The sequence below is a fragment of the Chelmon rostratus genome, chromosome 18, assembly GCF_017976325.1.
Source record: "Chelmon rostratus isolate fCheRos1 chromosome 18, fCheRos1.pri, whole genome shotgun sequence".
Taxonomy (NCBI): Eukaryota; Metazoa; Chordata; class Actinopteri; order Chaetodontiformes; family Chaetodontidae; genus Chelmon; species Chelmon rostratus.
In genome coordinates, this window is record NC_055675.1 from 12,153,257 (window position 1) to 12,174,962 (window position 21,706).

A 21,706-nucleotide genomic window follows, 5' to 3' on the forward strand; every position below is an offset into this window, starting at 1 on the left:
AAGGAAAGTCTTCTTCTGTGGCAGCTGTCAAAAGGAAAAGGAAATTAAAAGTGGGAAATGAACAGAAATTAAGAAGAGAAAGAGAAAGAGGGAGATGAGGAAGAGAGGCAGCGGAGGGGGGATAGAGAAGGGACCAAAAACCTAGAGATCAATATCTTCCGTATAATTACCTACAGCTTCCTGGGTTGCTAGGAGACCACACAGAGATGAGAGAGAGGGAAAGAGAAGAAGAAGATGAGACATGCACGCACACAAGCACACGCATACACACACACACAGGCTAATTTCAAGGTTGCTCTGCTTTTCATTGTGTTTTTGCCACTTGTGTTTGAACAGAACTCATGACGACAGGGTTCAGAACAGGAGGAGGAGAAGGAGGAAAAGTGAGACTGAGGGATTTAAATGAAAGTGAGAGATGAGGACGAGGATGAGGGGACAGAAAGGCACGTCAGATCTTTAGGGGATTGGCTCACATGAATAATTACTGAGATATTGACACAGCCTGTCTCTTCATCGTCCATCGTCCTGACCCCTGTGTCCACTCCATCCTGGCTCCTGTGCTTTAGCTTGTCTCTCCTCACTGCTTCATCTATATCTCTTTATTGTTTCTTTTGCTTTTTCTCTCCATCTTCCTCTAATTTCTTTGTACTTTCCCTGTTGTTTTTACTTTCTCTTTCTCTGCCCCTCAATATCTGTGTCTGTAGCTATAAATCAGGTCATGTGTTCACCGTGATGAGCAACAATTTGGTTTGAAAACATGATTTATGATGTTCCATTATGATTAGCATCAGCTGCAATGAGCTATGAGTGCAGACTTGGGACATTTGCAAATGTTTCTTTCTTCCTCTAAGCCATCATCTCTTTCCGCTCTCTTAAATCTCTTGTGAATGAGTTGAATAAACGTAAACAAACACAACAACAAGCTATTAGAATTAAGCTATAGCAAACATTTCAAGGGTTTATGCTCATCCCATACACGATTAATGTGGGTGAAAGCCGAATGGATTTAGCCATCAATCACTTATTATTCAGGTGCACTGAGTGTGGTCTCATCAGATGGGAACATTATGGGTGCACTGTTCCTTTAAATGGAGGGAGAGGATGGCGAGTGGAGGGAGGCAGAGAGAGGGAGAGAGAGAGAGAGGGACACATAGTAGAAAAAGGGGGGCTGCTGTGTGCACTTTGTCTTGGAGAGGTGGGTGGGTTGAGCTGATTTGACTGAAAGAAAGATAAGAAAGAAAGAAAGCCGAGAAAGTGACTTACTTACTGGAAAGAGCCGCACATCTTTCGAGGATTTTTTTTAGGAGGAACTGCCACTGATTGAACATTCCTTCAGAACATGCTGGACAAGGAAACAAATGGCAGAAATCAGTGACCTCTGACGAGACCGTGCTCTCACTTCTAAGGACTTACAGGCATTTAAATGAGGAGAAGTCAACAGTCTTGAGTAGATCTCTCCTGGAAAATCTCTTGTTTTACTTCAGACTTGTTTCTTGGCGGTCACTGAAAGGAATTTCACAGTCTATCAGAGACATTTTTTGGAGAAAACTGCTCTCTAGGGAAGACTGAAATTTGATCGAATATTGCTGAAAATCTGTTAGGCAGCAGATCAATCTGAAGACTTGACTTCAGTTGACTTTTCATTGTATTTCTCTGAGATGGAGTTAAATATTTCTGGTTATTCTATGGACACATATTGATTTTTTCACCAATTTACCACATATTTGCACTACTTTAGACAACTTGTTGATGATATTTGCTGGAGAACGTCACATAGGTGGTGAGTTGTGATCTAATTCTCAAAGGATACAATCAACCACCGCTCATTATTTTACCGGCTTATCAACAACTAGTTTAAACTTGAAGACAAAAGCCAGAAAGAGGGAAAGACAGAAAGAGAGATGGCACAGAAAGAAGGGGGAACAGAGCAGGGGCGTGTTAAGACAGGGGACAGTCTTGGAGCCAAAGCCATGGCCGGGGCCCCTACAGCAGGTGGAGGAGTGGTGGTGGAAGTCAGGGAGAAGAAGGGACCTCTGCGAGCTGCGATACCCACAATGCCTTTCCCTCTGGCAGTCATCTGTCTGTTTCTGAACACCTTCATACCTGGGCTCGGTAAGTCTGGAATCACACCGTCTGTAATTCACTGTGTGCAATTCAGAGGAGCTGACCACAGACCCAGACAAACAAAGACCTGAAGAGAGAGCAAACGTGAGACACACGGAGGGTCGAAAATAGCCAAACAAGAGGCAGAGTGGAGAGTTTATTGCCGCGGTGCAAGCGGGCATGACGGCAAATAACAAGATCAACAAACACGGCAAGGCAAAAAAAAATGAAAGGAAAAGCAGAGATGGATGATGAGTGGGCATAGAAGTTGCATGGGAAGTTTGCGGGCAGTGAATAGAGCCAAAATTAGTTTGAAAAATACATTTAAATGTCCAGCTTACTTGCTACTCTCTCCATTGCTCACAAAAGAAATGTATCTTACGTCTCTTTAATCATCAAGCTCTATTTACATACATGTCCTTTCAATCTTCCTCTCTCTGGGTGTGTGTATGTGTGTTTTATGTGTGCATGCATACATGTGTGTGAAAAAGGGAAAGACAGAACCCATTCACACCTTGTGGTCTTTTTTACTCCACTACATTTACAGACGGCTTCAGTTACTCGTCACTGATCACAGATTAGTAAATAAAAGTTATATTCAATAACAATCGACAAATGAATTGCGAGGCATTATCACAGATTAAGCTACCGGGCAGTGTGTAAAGCAGTTAAAATTAACCCGACCTTTCCTAGCTACAACATTGGTGAAGAATGCATCAATAAATTTAATGCTACTACTTTCCTACTTTCAGTAAAGCAAACTTTTGAACTGTAGTGTTTCTACACTTTTGCTTTCACTGTCAGTCTGCCAGGTGTTAATGCACACAGGAAATGTGGTGTGGAGGTGTTATTACTGCGGGCAGAAGAGTCATCCGTCTGAGTATAAAGCTCCGCCACAGGTCTCGTCATTATGGCCAGCGACACCATCGCTGTGGCTGAACCCCACATTGGTTCTGTCATCATGGGCAGAAACCTTGAGAGTGTGGCTTTAATATGTAAGCCTGTTGTTCAGTTTGAGTCACAAGGCTCTGCTTGTTGCGCCGAGTTGAGCTGAATCATTCCGCTGGATCTTTTCTGGTGGCTAAAGCAGCTCTGATGCCCCCGTGCTGCCTCCTAGAGGATCATAGATGATGCACTCTGCAGTAAATATCCAGGGTTCATTCGAGTGGGCGCCTCATTTGCTGTATGAAATACACTAAATTCAGCACATTCGCGGTCATCCAGATCCACAAGACGTCACAGATACCTAGTAGGAAGCACTCATTAGTTGCCACCATGCTACAGATTTTAAAAAACCTTTTCTCCTCATACGTAAAATACTCGGTCCATCACCTGTTATCCCTCCTCTTGGCCCCTCGCCTCTGATCTGTTGGCCGTAACTCTCTGGAGACCTATTACGTGTGTGTTCGCCCTTCTCGCTGTGCTTTCTCTGCTTGAAATTCTTTCTCTTATTCATTCATCCTTTCCTCTCACTTCAACACACATCCAACAATCTGTTTGTTGCAACCTCTCTGCTGTAAATGTTCAACACTGACTGCTTGAAAATGTCACAAACAGGTGTGCAGGAAAACGAGGTCGCTCACGTCAAGACCTAAATTATCAGTTTTTCCCCCTTTTGGCGGGACTGTTAGTCGTACATGGTACCTCAAAAATTGTGCCCAACATGTATGAATGTATGTGTGTGTGTGTGTGTGCACAGTGTGAGTGTATATGTAGGTTGGCCTGAATGCCTTGACATTTCATCGAATAGCTGCGGCTAGTTGCCATGACAACACAGATTGAAATGAACACAATGCACGTGTGTGTGTGTTAGTTTGTGAGTGAATGAGTGTGTGTGTGTGTGTGTCTGTGTGTGTCAATGCCATTTGGGTCTAATTGAAGGAGACTGAAAACAGCGGCTCCTTCTATTCATCCGCGAGCCAAAATTTAGAAATGTGTTATTGAATTTGGACAAGAGTCAGAGCAGAACACGATCTCCTGCAGACAAGCACATGCAGGTGTATGAATAAGCACACACACACACACACACACACACACACACACACACTAAACTGACAAATAATGTGTGACACTTTTATAGCTCAACAGGTCTACAGAGTCAGTTCAGGCCGCCTTGCTCCTTTGTATTGTCTGCATGTCTGCTGCTGTGAAATCGCACTGAAAAAGAAGCTGTTCACTGAGAAACACTGACCGGATTGCTGCATTTAAAAAAAGGTCTGACCTGTTGTCTGACCTGGAAATAGCAACTTTAAAAAATCAAGTCACATTTTCTGAAGATAGCATTGATGACATATTTGTTGTGTAATATACTATACTCATTCATGTCACAGATTGCTAAAAGATCCAGTGTGTAGGATTTATGGGTATATATTGGCAGAAATGGAGTATAATATTAATCATGTTTTCATTAGTGTGTAATCACCTGAAAAGGTGTATTCAGTCAGGTGCAATTGGTAACCTCACCACTAGATGCCACTAATTCCCACAAACTGGTCCTTTGTTCACCACCACACTTCTTTGTAGCTTTGTTGCAGATACTGTATATAAACAACAAGACCTACAAATTAAATGACAAAGTATTCTGTTGGTCTGTGCACATGCAAGCACTTATGATCTGACAACATAATGGTGATGGGTTGGTTAGGGTTTAGGCACAAAAATGACTTGGCTAGGATTAAGGGCAGATCATGGTTTGGGATAAAGTGACATTAACTCGGTTGAGGCTAGGGGACCTTGTTGTCATGGTTACAGAAACAGGGGGAAATAGCTAGCCCGAGTCTTTCCACAGGCGACAAAATCTGCTCATAGCACCTCAAAAGTTCACTAATTAACTTGTTAGTTCATGTTTTTTTTAATATGCACAAATACTGAAGTGTATATTGAGCTGTTGTAATTTGACTGGGAGCCAGGCTAGCTGTTTCCCTCTTTTCTCAGTCTTTACGCTAAGCTTGGCCAACCGTAGCGAGCTGTAACTGTTTACTGTACTATTCCTTTAAAAGAAGTTAAGGTTGGATGTTGGTCGGAGACAAAGGCACAGAGAGCTCAAAGGATTAGTTACAGCACTCCCACAACTTGTTGTTTTTACATTTCTGTTTGCGTTTGGAATAAACATGCAATATAGCTGCTATCTGTTTCCTCCTGTTTTCACTCTTTGTGCTAAGCTAACGTAATTACCTCCTGGCTTTAGCCCCACACAGCAGTTAGTGCACCAACACAACAGTGGTATCGATCTTCTCATCTAACTCTCAACAAGATGGTAAATAAGTGGGTTTCTCAAAGCGGCAAAGTATTCCTTTAACCAAATATTAACCACACAGGTGGCGGATCAGACCAGAGTCAAATTCCCTGCACACATACTTGGCCAAAAAAGCCAATACTGATCCTGACTCCAATCACAGAAAAGATTGTTGTTAAAATGAATTAGCGCTGATGCAGCAGGAGACAGTTGCAATGCAAACAGCGATTTCCGGTGTGAACGTCAGACTGGCAAACTGAAAAAAGTTCACACGTGCATGTGTTGTCTTCTGACAGTCCAGGTGACATTTCACACTCGACCTTTTGCGATGAGAAAAAAAAAACAGCAGGTGCATAAATGTAAAGGGTTTAATCGACAGACAGTTTTGATTTTTGCTAAGTGACACTGAAATGTGAGACTGAGAGCACCACAGCCAGCTGGAGGATTCAATCTGACAACCTCCTCCTCTCAGGTCCGCTGGCTTCAACTTTACATTAATCCTGCCTGACGTTAACTTGCCACACAGTAATAATGTAATAATAACACAGGGTAAAAATCTACAGGCGAGTACCACAGAAGCCATTAGCCCACAGTGTAAACTGGTTAAAGAGCTGTTGGCTTGTAAATAATTACACATACTGATTGTGAAGGAAACTGCAGCTCAGCGCTCTAGTCGTGTTCCCGTCTTTGCCTTAAGAGGATCGGAAAGCGCGAGGCTTTGACACACACACATAAAGTGGATATATGATTTTAGCCCTCGGTGTGAGTGTGTGGGCGGCGGGGGTCACGCGTGAGTCCATGTGTGTGCGCACGACTGTGTGATTGATGGCATGGGATATTGGAGACACCGCGTCAGGTTACGTGGTCATGTTGACATCTTGCCTCTGGATGTTTGTAAGCGTGTGTGTGAGTGTGTGTGTGTGTGTGTGTGTTTGCTTCTGCATTTCTGTCTCTATAGAGGCTGAATGGGCTCAGCATGAAAGTAAGAAGAAAAAGCTCCAATGTGGGGACATTTTTGTTGGTCTTCATCAGTGGCGGACGCAGGCTGTCTGAGGGCACCTGCTGCATGCGCTGCAGAAAGTCATGATGCATTTAAGGTGAAACAGATCCGAACCCTGCTCTATAACGAGGACGGCATGTAGGGCACTCAACTTACAATGTGCCCTGCATCAAGTTTTCTCCACTGGAAGGGCATCCTAGAGGCCACTTTATCATGCTTTCACTACTGGAGGGGTGCACTAGAGGCCACTTATTTATGTTTTCTCCACTAAGAGCACTCCAGAGGCTACTTCCTCGTCCTCGTTTTAACCAAATTTATGTGAGCTGCAGGTTAAAAGCCACAGTTAGACCAGAGTTAGGCCTAGTTTTAATGCTATGATTCAGCTCATGGACAGATGGGAAATGTCATTGGGTTCATTTTTTCAGGCAGTCTCCACCCACATCCCGTCCTCTGCCTCTGATCGACACTCAGAATCAGTTGCACTCATTGTGAATGGCTGTAAGGCTTATAAAGGGCCCCATACAGCACGACGTGACCATATTGCTGAGTTAATCGCCACAGCCGAGAGGTGTTGCTACGAGATGCAATCATGTACAAACATTCCCTTGTGATGCCAAGACGGTTCGATGACCTGTTCTCCAACACTCCTGATGTTGTTTTTGTAAATGACGGCAGCTTTAATCTCCTCTCATCTGAGCACGGATGAAGCTCTTCTCTGATAAACCGATCAGGTTGCAAACATCAGCGAGGCAGGATAGAGATGTAGATTAGTGCGCCGGTATTTGACAGCGTCGGACACACTGACAAGCCGACTGTTGGTGGGTTACAATTGGCAGGCTTACCAAAACAAATAGCTAAACAGCTGGTGAAACGTTGTTCCATCTCAGCTGTAACAGGAAGCGTGTGAGGTGCAGGCGGTGCACGTCCAAGAATGTAGAAGCTTCCTCTAAATATCTGAGTCCTGGAGACACTTTTAATGGAACTGGCGGATTCACTGTTGACTATATTATGAGAATTTGATCCTTCTGGTCCAAAACAAATTGAAAAGTTATGTTGGCCTAACTGATTGCTTTTGCTGCTGAGCAATAAGCAAATTAATCTAATTACTTTTTCAATCTGTGATATCAAATATATCGTATTTTTCAAGCTACACTGCTCGTCTTTCTCCTTTAAGTTCCCCTTTTCTTTTGATTCCCCCCTCTGTTCTTTCCTCCTTCTATGTCTCCATCTCCTTCCCTTTTTTTTCCATCTTTGTTTCTTTCTGTCTTTCACACTCTTACACTCCATCATTAACCTCCCACACTGGCAGTGGGTGCTTTGTAGAGTTCTGTGTGTAATTATGGTCATTAGTCTGGGTAATATCTAGGCGCACACACATGCATGCACATGCACACGCACACACAGATTTCCACTTCTATGCTTGTGAGGACCCTCATTGATTTGGTGCATTCCTTACCTAACCCTTAAAACCAAGTCTGAACCCTCAAAAACCCCTGTGAAGGTCCTCACTTTCCAAAAATGTACACCCAAGGTCTGAAACTCAGATTGTTTCTCACAAAAAATGGATGCATGAGCGCACACACACACACACACCAACACACACACACACACACACACACACACACACACACGTTACATGCAGAGGATCCAAGAGCTTTTCACACATGGACCATTGTTCGAGTAGATTTCTCAAACCAGAAAAGATTAAAAATTTATTGACCCTTTATTGTTGCAGTGGAGGATTGTCGAGCACATCTATTCTTCTCCGTCCGCGAGCCATTTTGTTCTGTTCAGTTCAATTATGGGTAGTTTGGAAGGGGCTGTAAGAGGTCGGCAGCTACAAAGCGTGGAACAGGGAAATAATTGATCTTTTTTACTGCTTTGATTTTGCCTGCGGTGTAGAATTAGCCTTAATGAGCTGAAGATTTCCTTCAAACGCTTCGTCGTTATTTCCCTGAACGTCCGACTGCTGGCATGTTTAAAGCCATGATTTATTTTGTTTCATGAGCGTCCGCTCAAAGAGACGTTGGTGATAGGAAATGAGAGAGCTCGTGAATCAGATGCCGATCTCTCGGATGCCAATAACTGCAAGTGTTTCAGCAGAGCAGCTTTCCTCTGAAAGAACACTGATCAGACACATGTCAGGTGGATTTTCCTGCTCAGAAAGCTGCTTATGGACACCAGAGCTAAAATGGGTAGTTGATTTATCAATTTGTAAGTAAACTGAAGCTCTAATCAATATTTTTAAATGAACAATGGATCAAATCACGACATGCAGTGTGAATGGAGTCTCCTGCAGTGATGAAGCCTCAGAGAATTTCCCCTCAACTCTGCAGTTCCCCCCAGCTCTCTGGGCAACCTCAGCAATCAGTAAAATAAGGCTGATATCTGAATCTGGCCTAGTTTGCCTCTGTGTGTCCCTTCCAAGTTACCGTACTGGAATTCAGTCTCTTTCCTCTCTCACACACGCGGTATCTTACAAACGGTGTGGCTATAAGGAAATCATGCACAATTTGCTAGCGAGCAAAGCAGAGCAGCTGGAGAGACAAATAGTAGTTGGTAGAGACCAAAAGCAGAGCTAAAATCGAGTGATCAGATGGCCAGAAACACGACTCCAAATGAATGCTAATTGCTCAGTATGTGTGAAACTCATCAAGTAAAAGGTGATGATACACCAGGTGGCAGCTTGTTTCCGCTGCCCCCAGGTGGCCAAATAATCACTTAATACAAAATATTTATTGGTTCTAGTTTCTCGTGCGCTTATTTGCTCATTTTTGTGAGGACCTACAGGCTGGACTGGACAAACCATGTAAGCTGAAGCTGTCACTGTGGCCTTTTCAATGCTTTTGCTTTTATTTCATGATATTTCATTGACCAAAGGATAACCCGAGTGATCATGAAAATGATCAGCAGATTAATCAGTGATGAAAATAATCACAAGTTGCAGCCCTAATGGATTTCTGCCTCCATGTTGATCCTGTTGTCAGCTACAGAAAATACCCACTCCGTCCAACACTACTGACAGAAGCCTACTGTTCAGTGAACACCACACACATGACTGGTACCTGAAAAACAGTCAGCAGCCAGACCGCATAAATCCTGTTTCACATGCCAAAGATGGAGGTGATGTGCAACCATTCAGCCGCCGGCTCGCTGTCAATCACGGCTCATGTCTGGAGGTGGGCAGCTCCACCAGCAGCCAGAGCATCTGCTGGTGGGCGTGGCCTCCGCGACCTGAACATTTCTCTGTCTGATCAGACCATATCGGCTTTGGGTGGAATCTCATTTTAGCCCACCGTTGCTCTTTCTGCGAGACGCCACTGAAAGCTTGAACGGAAAAGTAAATATCTACTTCGTCGCTCCTCGCGCACATGTAAACAGTTTTTTTCTTTCCCTCAAATTTTCCGGGTCTGCTTACTATTCTGGGACCGTACTTGTCCAAGAGTTTGACTTTTTGGAAAGCATTCCAGATAAGGCCAGCGCAGGCCATGTGAAAGTAAATATTATGGTGTACATTCAGATTTGTCACAGACTATGGGTCGATTGAGTATATCTGTGCTTCTATAGAAAGACTCATTTTGACAGGGCCCTCAGTCTGCCTGCTAATTTATGGTTAATTAGAGAGAGAGATGCATATAAACAGAAAAGCAGGCAGAGAGAAAAACAGAGAAACAGACTGCGAGAGAAGAAGTGATACAAAGCTAAGTTCTACATGAGTCGACTTTGGCCTTTCCTCGCTCCCGAGAAACACGATGCAGCTGGCGGCCCAGCCGTTCTCGTTCCCCCCCCCCCCCCCACCTGCTTGGCTTGCACTGTTATTTGAATTCCTGCAATGTGACAAGAAACCAGCAGAAAGAGAAGGGCCAAGGCCATGATGCACTCGACGCCCACTGGGCATTTCTCGTGTCGCATTCAGTATTCACAGCATTCAGTTCAGTATTTGCAAAAGGGTAGAAAAAAGGGAGAGAGAGACATCAGCTGATTCTGTGAATAATTTCTGGTTTTTGTACAAATGAAATTATTTCTTGGACGTAATGACTCAATCACTAAGAAAACACCTCTCATGCAGACAGTTCTGCAAAAGACATTTTATACTCAATGAGACTGAATTAATACATTTCATTCAGCTAATCTTAACCAGCCGGTTCAGCGACACCGCTGCAATCCAGAATCCCATTCAGGCCGTTTATGCAATGTGAGTTCTTGAGATGTTGAACGTAAACTCACCAGTGCTTAGAATTAAAAATATGCACAATTATACAAGTCCCATCGTCGGGAGGTGAGTAACGAAGCATTTCTGGGACGGGAAATGAAGGATGGGGAGTGGAATACAATAAATGATTCAGCTGTTAAATGTGTTTGTGTGCATACGTTTGATGAACGTGTGTTTTTCTGCAGTCATTGAGGGACAGCGCCCAGATGGTGGAAATAATTGGATGGTAAATTATTCTCAGGAACCGCCTTGACTGCGTCCCTCTCGGATAACAGAGTCAGGGAAAAGTTGCCGCATGTGAGAGAAAGTCATAGAAGAAGAGTAACAGGACAGAATTGATTTCTGTGCGCATATTCCGCTTCTCTCAGAATTGAATTGTTTCTGATTTACTGCGCTGATGCTGTATTTCAAAATAAATATTTCAAGTTTAAGCAAAACATCCTGCGAGGAAATAATCTGATTTGTCTGCACTGAGTCAGGTGGGCTTCTCTGTGCGACATGCACAGCGCGCGCACACACACACACACGCACGGTGAGTTCACTGTCCAGTGTACGGGCCACTGTAGGCCCTGGTCTCCAGATAACAGGATAAGGAGCGATTATTGATTCCATTCAGGCAGTCAAGGATCGTCCACAGAGATAATCCTTTTTTTAACTCGGTGGACGTGACCACCGATATTTCTGCGTCTTTCTGCGCTCTTTTCCGCCAGATACTTGGCCTCTTGAATATTGACTCCCTCGCTGAGGGACGCTGAGTGGACGGTGTGGGACGTCTCCATGCCCAGCGGCTTCAGTCTAAAATCTGCCTCGCTGTGCTGAAACTGTTATTTCTTCCCGGCAGAGCAAAGTTTGACTTGTTTTATTTGAGCTGATAGACTTCTGGTACTCTCCTGTTGTGAGTGACTGTGATCGACAATGATTGTTATATCACATACATAGAGATCACTTTGTTCAGCTGCTTCTGCTTTATTCCTTCACACTGATCTACTGAGTGTGACGGGCTTCCACCTACGGCTGGGCAACAAAGCCGACGGGTGCAGTTCATTTAAAACAATTTTGCAGGGAAAAGACATTAACATCAATGGTGCAGAGTGAATGTTTTCTGTGTTTCTTATGCTGCCAGCAGTGTGCCATTAAATGTTGCACAGACATTTCATGGGTCCAAAAGCCTACTGACTCTGCTGACCCCCTGACTTTTTATGAGGCTGATATTTTTGTTTTTTTAAGGAAATATGTTAACAACTGCTGAATGAATGGATTGTAATGAAATGTAGCACAGATATACACGTGTCGAGACCATGATCCAATACTTTGTGACCAAGTTTGTTCTAATTAGCCAATGCTAACATGCTAAGCTAAGAACATTGTGATCATAACCTGCTAGACATATGCACATTAGCGTACGCTCATTGTAAGCATATTAGCGTGCTGATGTTAGCACTTGGGTCAAGCTCTGCTGTGAATTACTCTGTTATTTACTTGTGGCATGTTTTCATTATGTGTGGTTTATTTCACTGGAAAGTCTTCTGCCTGCTGTCTGCTTCATTAGAAATTAACCAGAGCAGTAAACCTCTTGAAAACCTTTGCATCGTGCTGGGCTAAACACATCATGGAGCCAAGTGCGCTGTTGTAATCCACATCAGGACTGAGCTTTTTTTTCCACCACTGAACCGTGCAGTTTTTGTTTGTGCTAACAGGATGCTTCTGTCCCACAGGCACCTTCATCTCAGCCTTCACGGTGCTGTGCGGAGCCCGCAGTGAGCTGATCTCAGAGCGAGGCGTCTGCTGCGTGTTCTGGCTCAACGTGGCGGCGGCCCTCATCCAGATCCTGACAGCTGTTATCATGGTCGGATGGATCATGAGCATCTTCTGGGGAATGGACATGGTCATCCTGGCAAGTGAGTGCTCGTCCGTCTTCTGTCTGACAGTCTTCTCGTCAGCTCTCTTCACGTCTCGTGTTTATTTTAGTCTTCTTTTCTTTTGTTTGTCTGTCTCACGCATGACGTGCAGTAGGTCGCTGAGCTCAAAGTCACAACACGAAAATCTAATTATTGTGTGCCTCCTCCAACCAGTCAAGTTGCAGTTTACATCCATGTCTGTCCAGACTCATATGATATATGTAGTGAAGACTTTGAAGGAATTTAATAAAAGGTATTAAATGTATTTTTTCATCACAGAAGATCTATACAATCAGCAGTATCAAGGTGGACGCCCGAGATTAGTGTCACCAATTCAATGTCTGAGCAAAGATGAAATATGGTCCCAATCTCCCCTTCTATTCCTGAGTGATGGTGTTGAATGATGGCCAGAAAAGTGTTTTTGCGGCATATTGCGAAGCTGACCTTTGACCTTAGGGATATAAAATGATATCACTTCATTTGTGTGAAATCTCGTCACCAGCAGAATATGAATTCTTGACTTATGGCCGAGACCTTTGACCACCAAATACTTATCTGTAAAGAAATCCCCTCCAGGTGTTCCAGAGATATCGCGTTCCCGAGAACGGGACGGACGTGAGGTCACAGTGAGGTCACAGTGACCTTCGACTGCAAAAATCTAATCAGCTCACCCCTGCGACCAAATCAATGTTTGTGCCAAGTTTTGATGAAATTCCCTCGAGGCGCTCCTGAGATATCGTGTTCACTGGAATCCATATGGGCCGACAGACAAGGCGAGAACGTAATGCCTCCGGCCGCGGGTGTCGCCGGCGCGGAGGCATAAAAACATAGAGCACAATAACTGCAGCTTTGCCCGAGCATCTGTGCAGAACAGAGAAGAACGTCAGATACACGAGAGAAAGAAAGACAGAAGGAAGCAGAGGTAAATGCGCAGAACAGAGACGGAGAGGTTGGGTAATTTTACTGCCCTCTCTGTCAGAAAGTAGCGTCCTCTCCTCAGGCGCTGATGCATGAACAAGACTACACACACATGCACAAACACACACACACAGAGTCACTATTCTCCCGTAGCACCGAGCAGCCTTTGAATTACCACAGCACTGCCTCCTTTGTGTGTGTCAGTGTGCCCATGTGAGGTAATTGCTGCCTGCATGTGCAACCAAAGGGGTGTAAGCTTGCACACGCCTGCAAGGATCTGTGTGTTTTGTGTGTGTGCATGTGTGTGTGTGTGTGGGCGTGAGCAGCCCCCCCCACCCCCCCCCACCGCCCGGCGTGTTTTCGCTCACTGCTCCCCTGCTGTTGTTCAGGCCTCTGGGCACACGTTCTATTCAACTGTTGCTGCTAAAATCCATACTCCCGTTAGCGCCTGCAGGCTAGCAGCTTATTGAATATGTATGTTGAATGTGAGGGCCATTTTCCTGTTAGCACCGAAGGCCAGGTTCCCAGGGTGAAATCGCGAACAACGTTTACCTCTAAAGATCGATTATTATTATGCAGCTATTCATCACCACAATAATGTCTTTGTAGCTACAGGAGTTCTGCTCTTATTCAGCTATTCCCTCCGTCTTCCTCCATGCAGTTAATCACCCTGATAATATGGCATATTTATCCGTTTTCTCCTTCCTCTAATGAGCCTGTGTTGCATGTGATCGGTGCCTTTTTTCTTGCCATACCTCCGTCTCTTCAAACAGCCCTCCTTCTCTCCTTTACTCCTCTCCCCCTCTCCTCTTTCTCCATCTATCTAATGATCATGGTATTATCCTCCTCCCACTGATCGCCTCCCCTCTGTCTCTTTCTCTATCTAATGATTATTCCTTGATCTCGCCATATCCTTGCTCCCTCTCCCTCTCTCTCTCTCGCATTATTCCTCCCACTCTCTGCCCGCCCCCCAGTCTCCCTCTCTGCCTCATTTTCTTGCTCAGCTTTTGTGTTTTTTTTGCTTGCCATGTCTCCCTCTGTTCCTGTCTCTCTCTGTATCGATCCTGCGAACCAGGGTTATGATGCTGCATTTGTCTTCATTTGATGGTGTAATGTATGTGAATTAGAGTGAGGTCAGCTCGGGTTGACAGCAGGTTTTTCTTTTCCCTTGAACGTTAGGAGATCTCTCTGTGGAGATGTCTCTTTCTGTGTGACTTTAACGCAGTCAACTTCTGCGTGATGTTACTTTGATAATGACGCTCATGGTTTTCATCACTAACTGCCTCTCTTCTCTCTTCTCTCCCCACACCGTTCTCCTTCTTCGTGAACCAAAGTTTCTGACGGTAGGTGTTTCTTTTACTCACTAACAGTCCCACACCAGTTGATAAAACTGTGGAGCGTGCAGAAGCACGTCACAGAAAGAGGGAACAGCCAGCTTTACTATATTTAACACAGATATCGAGTTAGCCAAAACAAGTGACCACATTTCCCAGGCTTAGGAATGATCTTTCATCTGTACCAGAATCACAATCTATGTTTGACATCTTCACAAAGTCAGCATAAATCTCTCCAGGGGTGGCACCAAAGGGGGCCAGGAGGTCCATGGCCCCCCTCATACAATTGCTGGCCCCTTTGCAGGCCCTAAAAGGCCGACAGAGGGTTAATACCCCACCCGTCTACATACACAATCGCAACGTTTACGTGCAGCTGCTACATTTACGTATGCACACAGCTGCCACACGTGGTTAGAAAGCTTCTTGTGGTTCAATTGATGCAAACCACTTCAGGAGCAACAGGTACAATCAACACCAACAACAAGCAACTGATGATAGAATTGAGGCAACTTACCAATGAGGTCTCAAAGTAAGTTAACAGAACTGGTCTGGTTACAAGGACAGAAGTCCGGACGATCCAGTCCTGTAGAATTCATTATAATAATCCACAGAAAGATGTTTCATCATTTCAGATAAACTCCAGTTAGAATGTTCACTTGAGTGACATGTTGGTCTCAAGATGGCTGCCACACTCTGACCTTTTGATTGACACCTCACTTGACCAATTAGCATGTTCCATTTCATCTTGCCAACAAGAGCCAATGAGAGTCCATGTTTAAAGGAAGTGCCTCATTCTCTTCTTCCATGTATACATTGAGTTAATAGCAACCAGTTGTGCAGATGACTGGCACTTCCTACAGTTTACAGGTTATAGGTTTAAAATTCTGAATATAATAAATGGCCTCAATTTAAAAATAGTTTGCCTATATATGAGTACATATACCCCAAATGTGAATATAAATAGCCTAAATATAAATTGCAGAACCATAAATGCATATATTTATCAAGATGAATGAAATAAACCATCCAGACATTCTGTTAGAAAAACATGCATAAAATATCAACTTCCTGTGGTATTGTTATCAGTTTTTATTGAACCTGGACTGGGGTAAGGCTTCATGCTGTGGTCACATCGTGTTTTCCAGGTAAGAAGGCCCAGATAAAGACATCTGTTCACATGTATTTGCAAAAGAAACATCCAGGCGGAAATAAAAACCTTATTTGTTCACACATCTTTTATTCAATGCCATTAGCACTTACAGTGATTCTGACTGCTGGGGATAAAACTGCAGTGTAACATTTTAAAGGGACTAAAAGCAGGTATGAGCTCCAGATGATTCAACAACAGCTGTCAGTTTCATTTGGAGGCGTTTGAGGCCATTTTTAGAGGACTGGGGATGGGTTAAATGCACCCTGTGGAGTTTTTAATGAACAAACTTATGTTTAAATTGTATATTACATCATGAAACCTGTGTATCCATGAGGCCCAAAATGTGTTAAATAAACTTCCTTCCTTGTAACATAATTGCAAAACCAATTTTCGGAAGAATTTAAATCGCTCCGTAGAGCTGATGCTGTCCTCTTTTTTAGAGATGCTGGTGCATTAATAAGTCAGATTATGATGGGCGCCTCTTGGAGGAAGGTGGGGTGATGTTGCCAGCCAAAACTTGATAAGGCATCAGCTCCTAATGCTGCAGCCTCGCTCCTTTTTGGCCGCTGCCAGCCTCTTTGCTTTCTATTCTCACTATCAAATGAAATTGAAATGTCAAAAGTTCACGATAAATGTTTTGCAATTTCCTGTTGCTCTTAAATGCCCTCTTAACTGGGGGCCTTAAAAGCCAGATACATTTCACAGCTATTTCCACAAGCATTCAGAAGTATTTCTCTGGCTTTTCTTCACATCTCCCCCCCTCTGTGTGCCCTCCCACACCCCCTCAGGCTACAGAGACCAGGGTCTTCCTCAGGACGTCTGAGAGAGGTCGCTCTCACGTTTGCTGATCGATCACATGGACAGTTCGACCTCCTCACCCTCCCCGATGACGCGTGACGCGTGACGGTGACCTTTACCTTTGTGATGACCTGTAGCTGTCTGTCTTTCCACCGCCGGACCGCAGAGAGAAGCAGAGACATGAAAATAAATTAGCCTCTTGGAAAAAGGAAGAGATGCAGCTGCTCTGTCGGAAACCTTCTGATGGCACGCTGACGATTGGTTGACACCAGGCCGCATTTATGCTTGAAGCTGAAGGAATGAGACGGGGAAGAGAGACTAAAGCTGTACAAAACTGAACGTGTTTGTATTTGTTGAGTGATTTTAATGGTGGTTTTTGAATTCTGTCTTTTGATATTTTTCATTTGATCTATCTGACAAAAACGTGCAGACCACCAGCCTGCATGACATGATGGAGAAGGAGGAAATACGATGCATTGGTGCGACTGTGTGAGAAATTTAAGGTGTTGATTTCCAAACTTTATTTCTGTATTTTTGAATGACAAAAAAAAACAAAAAAAAACATGTTGTACATAAAATTGCTGTAACAGGTGTTTTCAGATCCCACCACCAGGCTCATAACAGTGTTCCATTGCAACCAGAAAGGAGCATGTGACCGAACTATAAATTACCCTGATAACTTGGTCTTGATGGAGGTGCTTGCAACCCATCCGTTAATCTACACTTACTGTAGGTGCAGCGTTTCCTTCCTTCCAAGCAATATTTTACTGTATGAGCAAGCGCATCTTTAACACGCTGCATCTGCCAATCACAAGATGTGTGTCATGCTGAAACTGCAGGGCTGTGCTGAAAGTGACTCATGCCTCCTGATAATCCTTCGGTTCAAGTTTTCACAGCTCTTAAAAGTGTAAATCAGTGTCAGGGGGAGATTATACGTCATTAGAACACTGTATTCTAATGACCAGGCTCCCACTCTCGGGAACCGTAGTTGACACCCTGTCTGACACATTATGACAAAGATATAATTACAGTAATGTCATTCAAATTTGTGACGGAGGTGCTTTGTTTGAACAGCTATTCCTGACTTGTTTGGTAAGAGTCGTGCATCCATAAGCAGTTCTAAACACCAGAAGAGAATAATGTATATTCAGACAATTAGGTTGTTCAGTTTACAGTTTTGTGTGTACATTATGTACATATTAATGTGTGGGTGTTTGTGTGTGCAATAATGGATATGAGAGGGTCTGTAGGTCATAATTAAAGATGGAAAATTCTATTATGTACAAGGCTCAAGGCGGTGTCATATTCAACACAACTGCTGGTCCAAACAAAGCCTTTCCCGTGATACCACATCAGCTTTCTCATGCGCGGTATCATTGGCTTGCTTCCCTGAGCCAGGCATCTCAAACCGGTTCCATAAAGGGCCGCGTGGCTGCAGGTTTTCATTCCAACCCAGGAGGAGCACATCAGGCCAACCAATCAACATCAAGGGATCGCTTAGTTGTCAGCTGAAGACTGAGATCAGCTGATTAATTGATTCCAGCCTGGTGTGTTCCTCCTTGGTTGGAATGAAAACTTGCAGCCACGCGGCCCTTTATGGAACCGGTTTGAGATGCCTGCCTGAGACGATTTCAAGTCCAGGAGCCTTAAACTAAAGGAATTAAACCATTTTAGCCTTAGCTGGAACACAATATGAAAGTGGCGCACAACATCCAGATCACTGCCAGAGCGTTGGGCTCAGCTGCTGCAGAACAAGCTGTGCTGTGTGACAAAAAGCCACTTACAGTACAGGCGACCGGCAGAAATGCAGGTCGTTGCCTTTCTTCTACAACATGGGACTCATCCCATCCAATGTCATTTCTGCGAACGAGCCGAGATGCATTTACAGTATTTATAGTGAAATCACGGTGTTGGTTGTGCCTCTTGAGAAATACATGCGCTCTCTTCTTCATTTGATTTTCTACCGGTGACGTATTTAGGTTTTAATTCTCTTCACATTCCTAGCCAAAGGCCTTTTTAAGAGTACTGCTGTATTCACTGTTTTTACGACCGTGTTTATGTTGTGTGGTGTTGAACAGATGACCAGTGTTTTTGTAGCCGTGATGCTGGAGTTTCTTTGCTTCGTTTGGGGTTTGGGTGCAATTTTTAGATCAGAAGTAATTGTGATTTGGACACTTTATTATAATCATCTTTGTGTGTGAGGGGGAATATTCACAGATGAGATGTTTTTTTTGTTTTTTTTTAATGATGGTGGTGTTGTGCAAGCTTTTCAATTGTAGAATGAACATACTGCCGTGTACAGTTCCCTGCATGCATAGCTTTGGTGTGAAGTCACTGTATAGAGTAACACACACACACAGACTAACTTAACTATTTTAAGACTGTAGCTCAGTTGCAACACAGGTTTTCTTTCGAGCTGACTGATGAAGAATCTTGCAAATAAAAATGCTTTGGTTCTGATTATTCGTGCATTTGTTTTTAATTTCACGTGAATCAGTATTAAAGCAATCATTAAGTGGAATCAACCCTCTGATCCAGGTGGAGCCGATTGTTTACCGTGAGCCTGAGGAAGTCACTGTTTTTCATAGCAAAATCACAGAGTAGTGCTTTTCTCTGCAGGGTTCAATATGTGCACATTATTAATATAAATACATGATGTGTGAATTCACATCTGACTCATGAATAAACACACAGTTTGAATATGGCCACTGAGCTCGTGACAGACCTGACATGAAAGCTGTCAGAGCTGTGCTGTCTTCGATGTTCAGGATGTTTCTTTCCGCGGCAAAGTTTGCTGTAATTTAATTTTTGGGTTGTTTGTCTAATTTCTCATACAGAAGGTAGAGTCGTTTTCCAGCGATCACTTCATGACTTCTCAGGCTTCCTCATGGCCCACAATTCTCAGCCATGTTAGCGGTGTCAACTACCGTGATCCCTGCTGGGAAAACCTATAGACTTCTGTGATTCTGGCAGAAATTTATGCCCCCCCAGGATAAACTGGAAAAACTTTGATGGTCCATCTAAACACATTCAAATCTAAAGACATTCCCATCAGCGTCAGCATCAATGCTAAACGAAGACGGCAAACGTGGCAAACATTATGCATCAGCCTGTTAGCATTTAGCTCAAAGCGCCACCTCACAGGGCTATAGTGTGCAGCTGTAGTCTTGTTAAATGATAGTTTGAGGGGTCGCTGATCATTTCTTCAGTTCACTCTACATCATTGAAAATGAGTCCATGCAGTTTATCTGGTGACTATTTACTTTATCCACCCTGCCCTTGTTCAGTAGCAGGTCATCTTAAACGGGATGAGTTTCCAGAAGATTCTTTGAAAAACGTTGGTCAATTGACCGTCTCTTCAGCAGATACAGGCTACAGTAGGATCATAGAGGATAGAGGATACATTAGGAACATTCCTCCATCAAACATGACTGTCAACTCCACTATTTGCCCAATCAAACACCATCAGATGCTGCACAGATTGTTCTCAGGTTAGACATAACTGCCTGGTCAATCTGCCCATAATATAAAACAGGGGAAGCCTCACTGACGACCGTCCCCTGTACAATCAGAAGAATGTGTGACTCTCTTAATTAGCCAGTATGAAAGAAAGTCAAGCTGAGAGCCACCTTGTTCAGGTTTCTTACATCTTGTTGAATACTCCCCAGTAAAACTGTATAAAATCAGTTTCCATGGCAATAATAAAAATAGTCTCATTAACCATCTGCACAGGGATGCTGGTGCGAGGATAGAAAATATGCAAATCACACTGAAGGAAACCAGAGAGGTTAGTTTGGAGAGAGTGCCGCCTTTAAGGATTGTGCCCAGACTTGCTGAGTCTCCCCTCTCACCAAATAAGGGTCTGTCCCGGCTCGCTCTTTCTGACCAGACAACTAGGTGCACTAGTCTCCGTAGTGTAAACACAAGCAGAGCTGAGCTGTTTCCATCTCAGCTCTGCAATCTGCAACGTCAAAGCACACTCGGGTCGTCAAGATGTAACACAGTTAGAAAAGCGCTTCCACCCGCCACCCAGACTGCATTAAATGCTTTAAACTATCTCGGGTCCTGACCTCTCGGTTAAGATATTCAGAGGCCAGTGTGTGCTTCTCAGAGGCCCATCTGGGACTCAGAAATGTGGTTTGTAGAATACAGTTTTAGAAGACGTATTCTGGGAAAACAGCAGATGGTATTTAACTGGAATTGATGAAATTGCATGCATGACTCTCTGGGCAACATTATGCTTCCATAATAATATAAAATCTGTGCAGTGCAAATTATCCTTAATAAATGCTGCAGATAATTAGGTTGGCAGCCACAAAACAAGCAATTGCTTAATTAGCTTATTCAGCCTGAAATATTTCAGGTATTTGAACATACATGTGAAGGCTCTGGTGGCACAGACACACACTATCCTGCAGTACTATTAAAATCATATATGAGCCAATGAACATGTCTGTCATTTTTCACTATAGTGTATTGCTTTCTGGATATTGTCTATTACAGCAGAAATGACATACTAAACATGTTACAGTAAATGCAGCCAGCTGAGACTCACATTATCTGTCGACTTCAGGTTATCTTTGGCTTTTTATTGGGATGATGTCAGTATTCAGAGTTTTTGTTTTTTCTTCACGACCTGTTTAAATCAGTGTGGAAACACAACAGCGCCGTGTGCTGGACAAAGAGGGGAATTACAAGAGGCTGCAAGTTCAACAGTTCAGAATAATTTGGGGAAACGTGCGATTGAAGGATTTTCCAAGCACGGATACAAAGCGTCACAGACGGGGTGACTCAGTGAGGACGAGGGCTGTGTGTCTACGTGTCTACCTACATGTAGCCACTGTGCTGTCCTGTGCATGAGCTTGGGCATGATTCATTTGCCTGGATATTGAAGTGCACGTTTTTTTTCCTCATTCCCCAGGCTCTTTGTCAGTTCCTCCATTTCTGGCCAAGACATTGCTAAATAAGGCAGACAACCTCTCTCTCTCTGCTTCTCCCTACTGTATTTCACTCTGTTTTTTTCTCTTTTAAACACACATTACAACTGCTTAACCTGC

The 21,706-nt window shown here is 43.7% G+C and overlaps 1 protein-coding gene across 1 annotated transcript; it reads left to right on the plus strand.

Annotated features, from left to right (window-relative positions):
* The first annotated feature begins 1,212 nt into the window (after positions 1 to 1,212).
* On the plus strand, positions 1,213 to 18,090 carry stum (stum, mechanosensory transduction mediator homolog). The gene is made up of 4 exons (XM_041959137.1): positions 1,213 to 2,112; positions 12,267 to 12,449; positions 14,702 to 14,710; positions 16,640 to 18,090. The coding sequence occupies exons 1-4, from the start codon at positions 1,902 to 1,904 to the stop codon at positions 16,672 to 16,674; spliced, it is 438 nt and encodes a 145-aa protein (XP_041815071.1). The 5' UTR covers positions 1,213 to 1,901; the 3' UTR covers positions 16,675 to 18,090.
* The last annotated feature ends 3,616 nt before the right edge of the window (positions 18,091 to 21,706 follow it).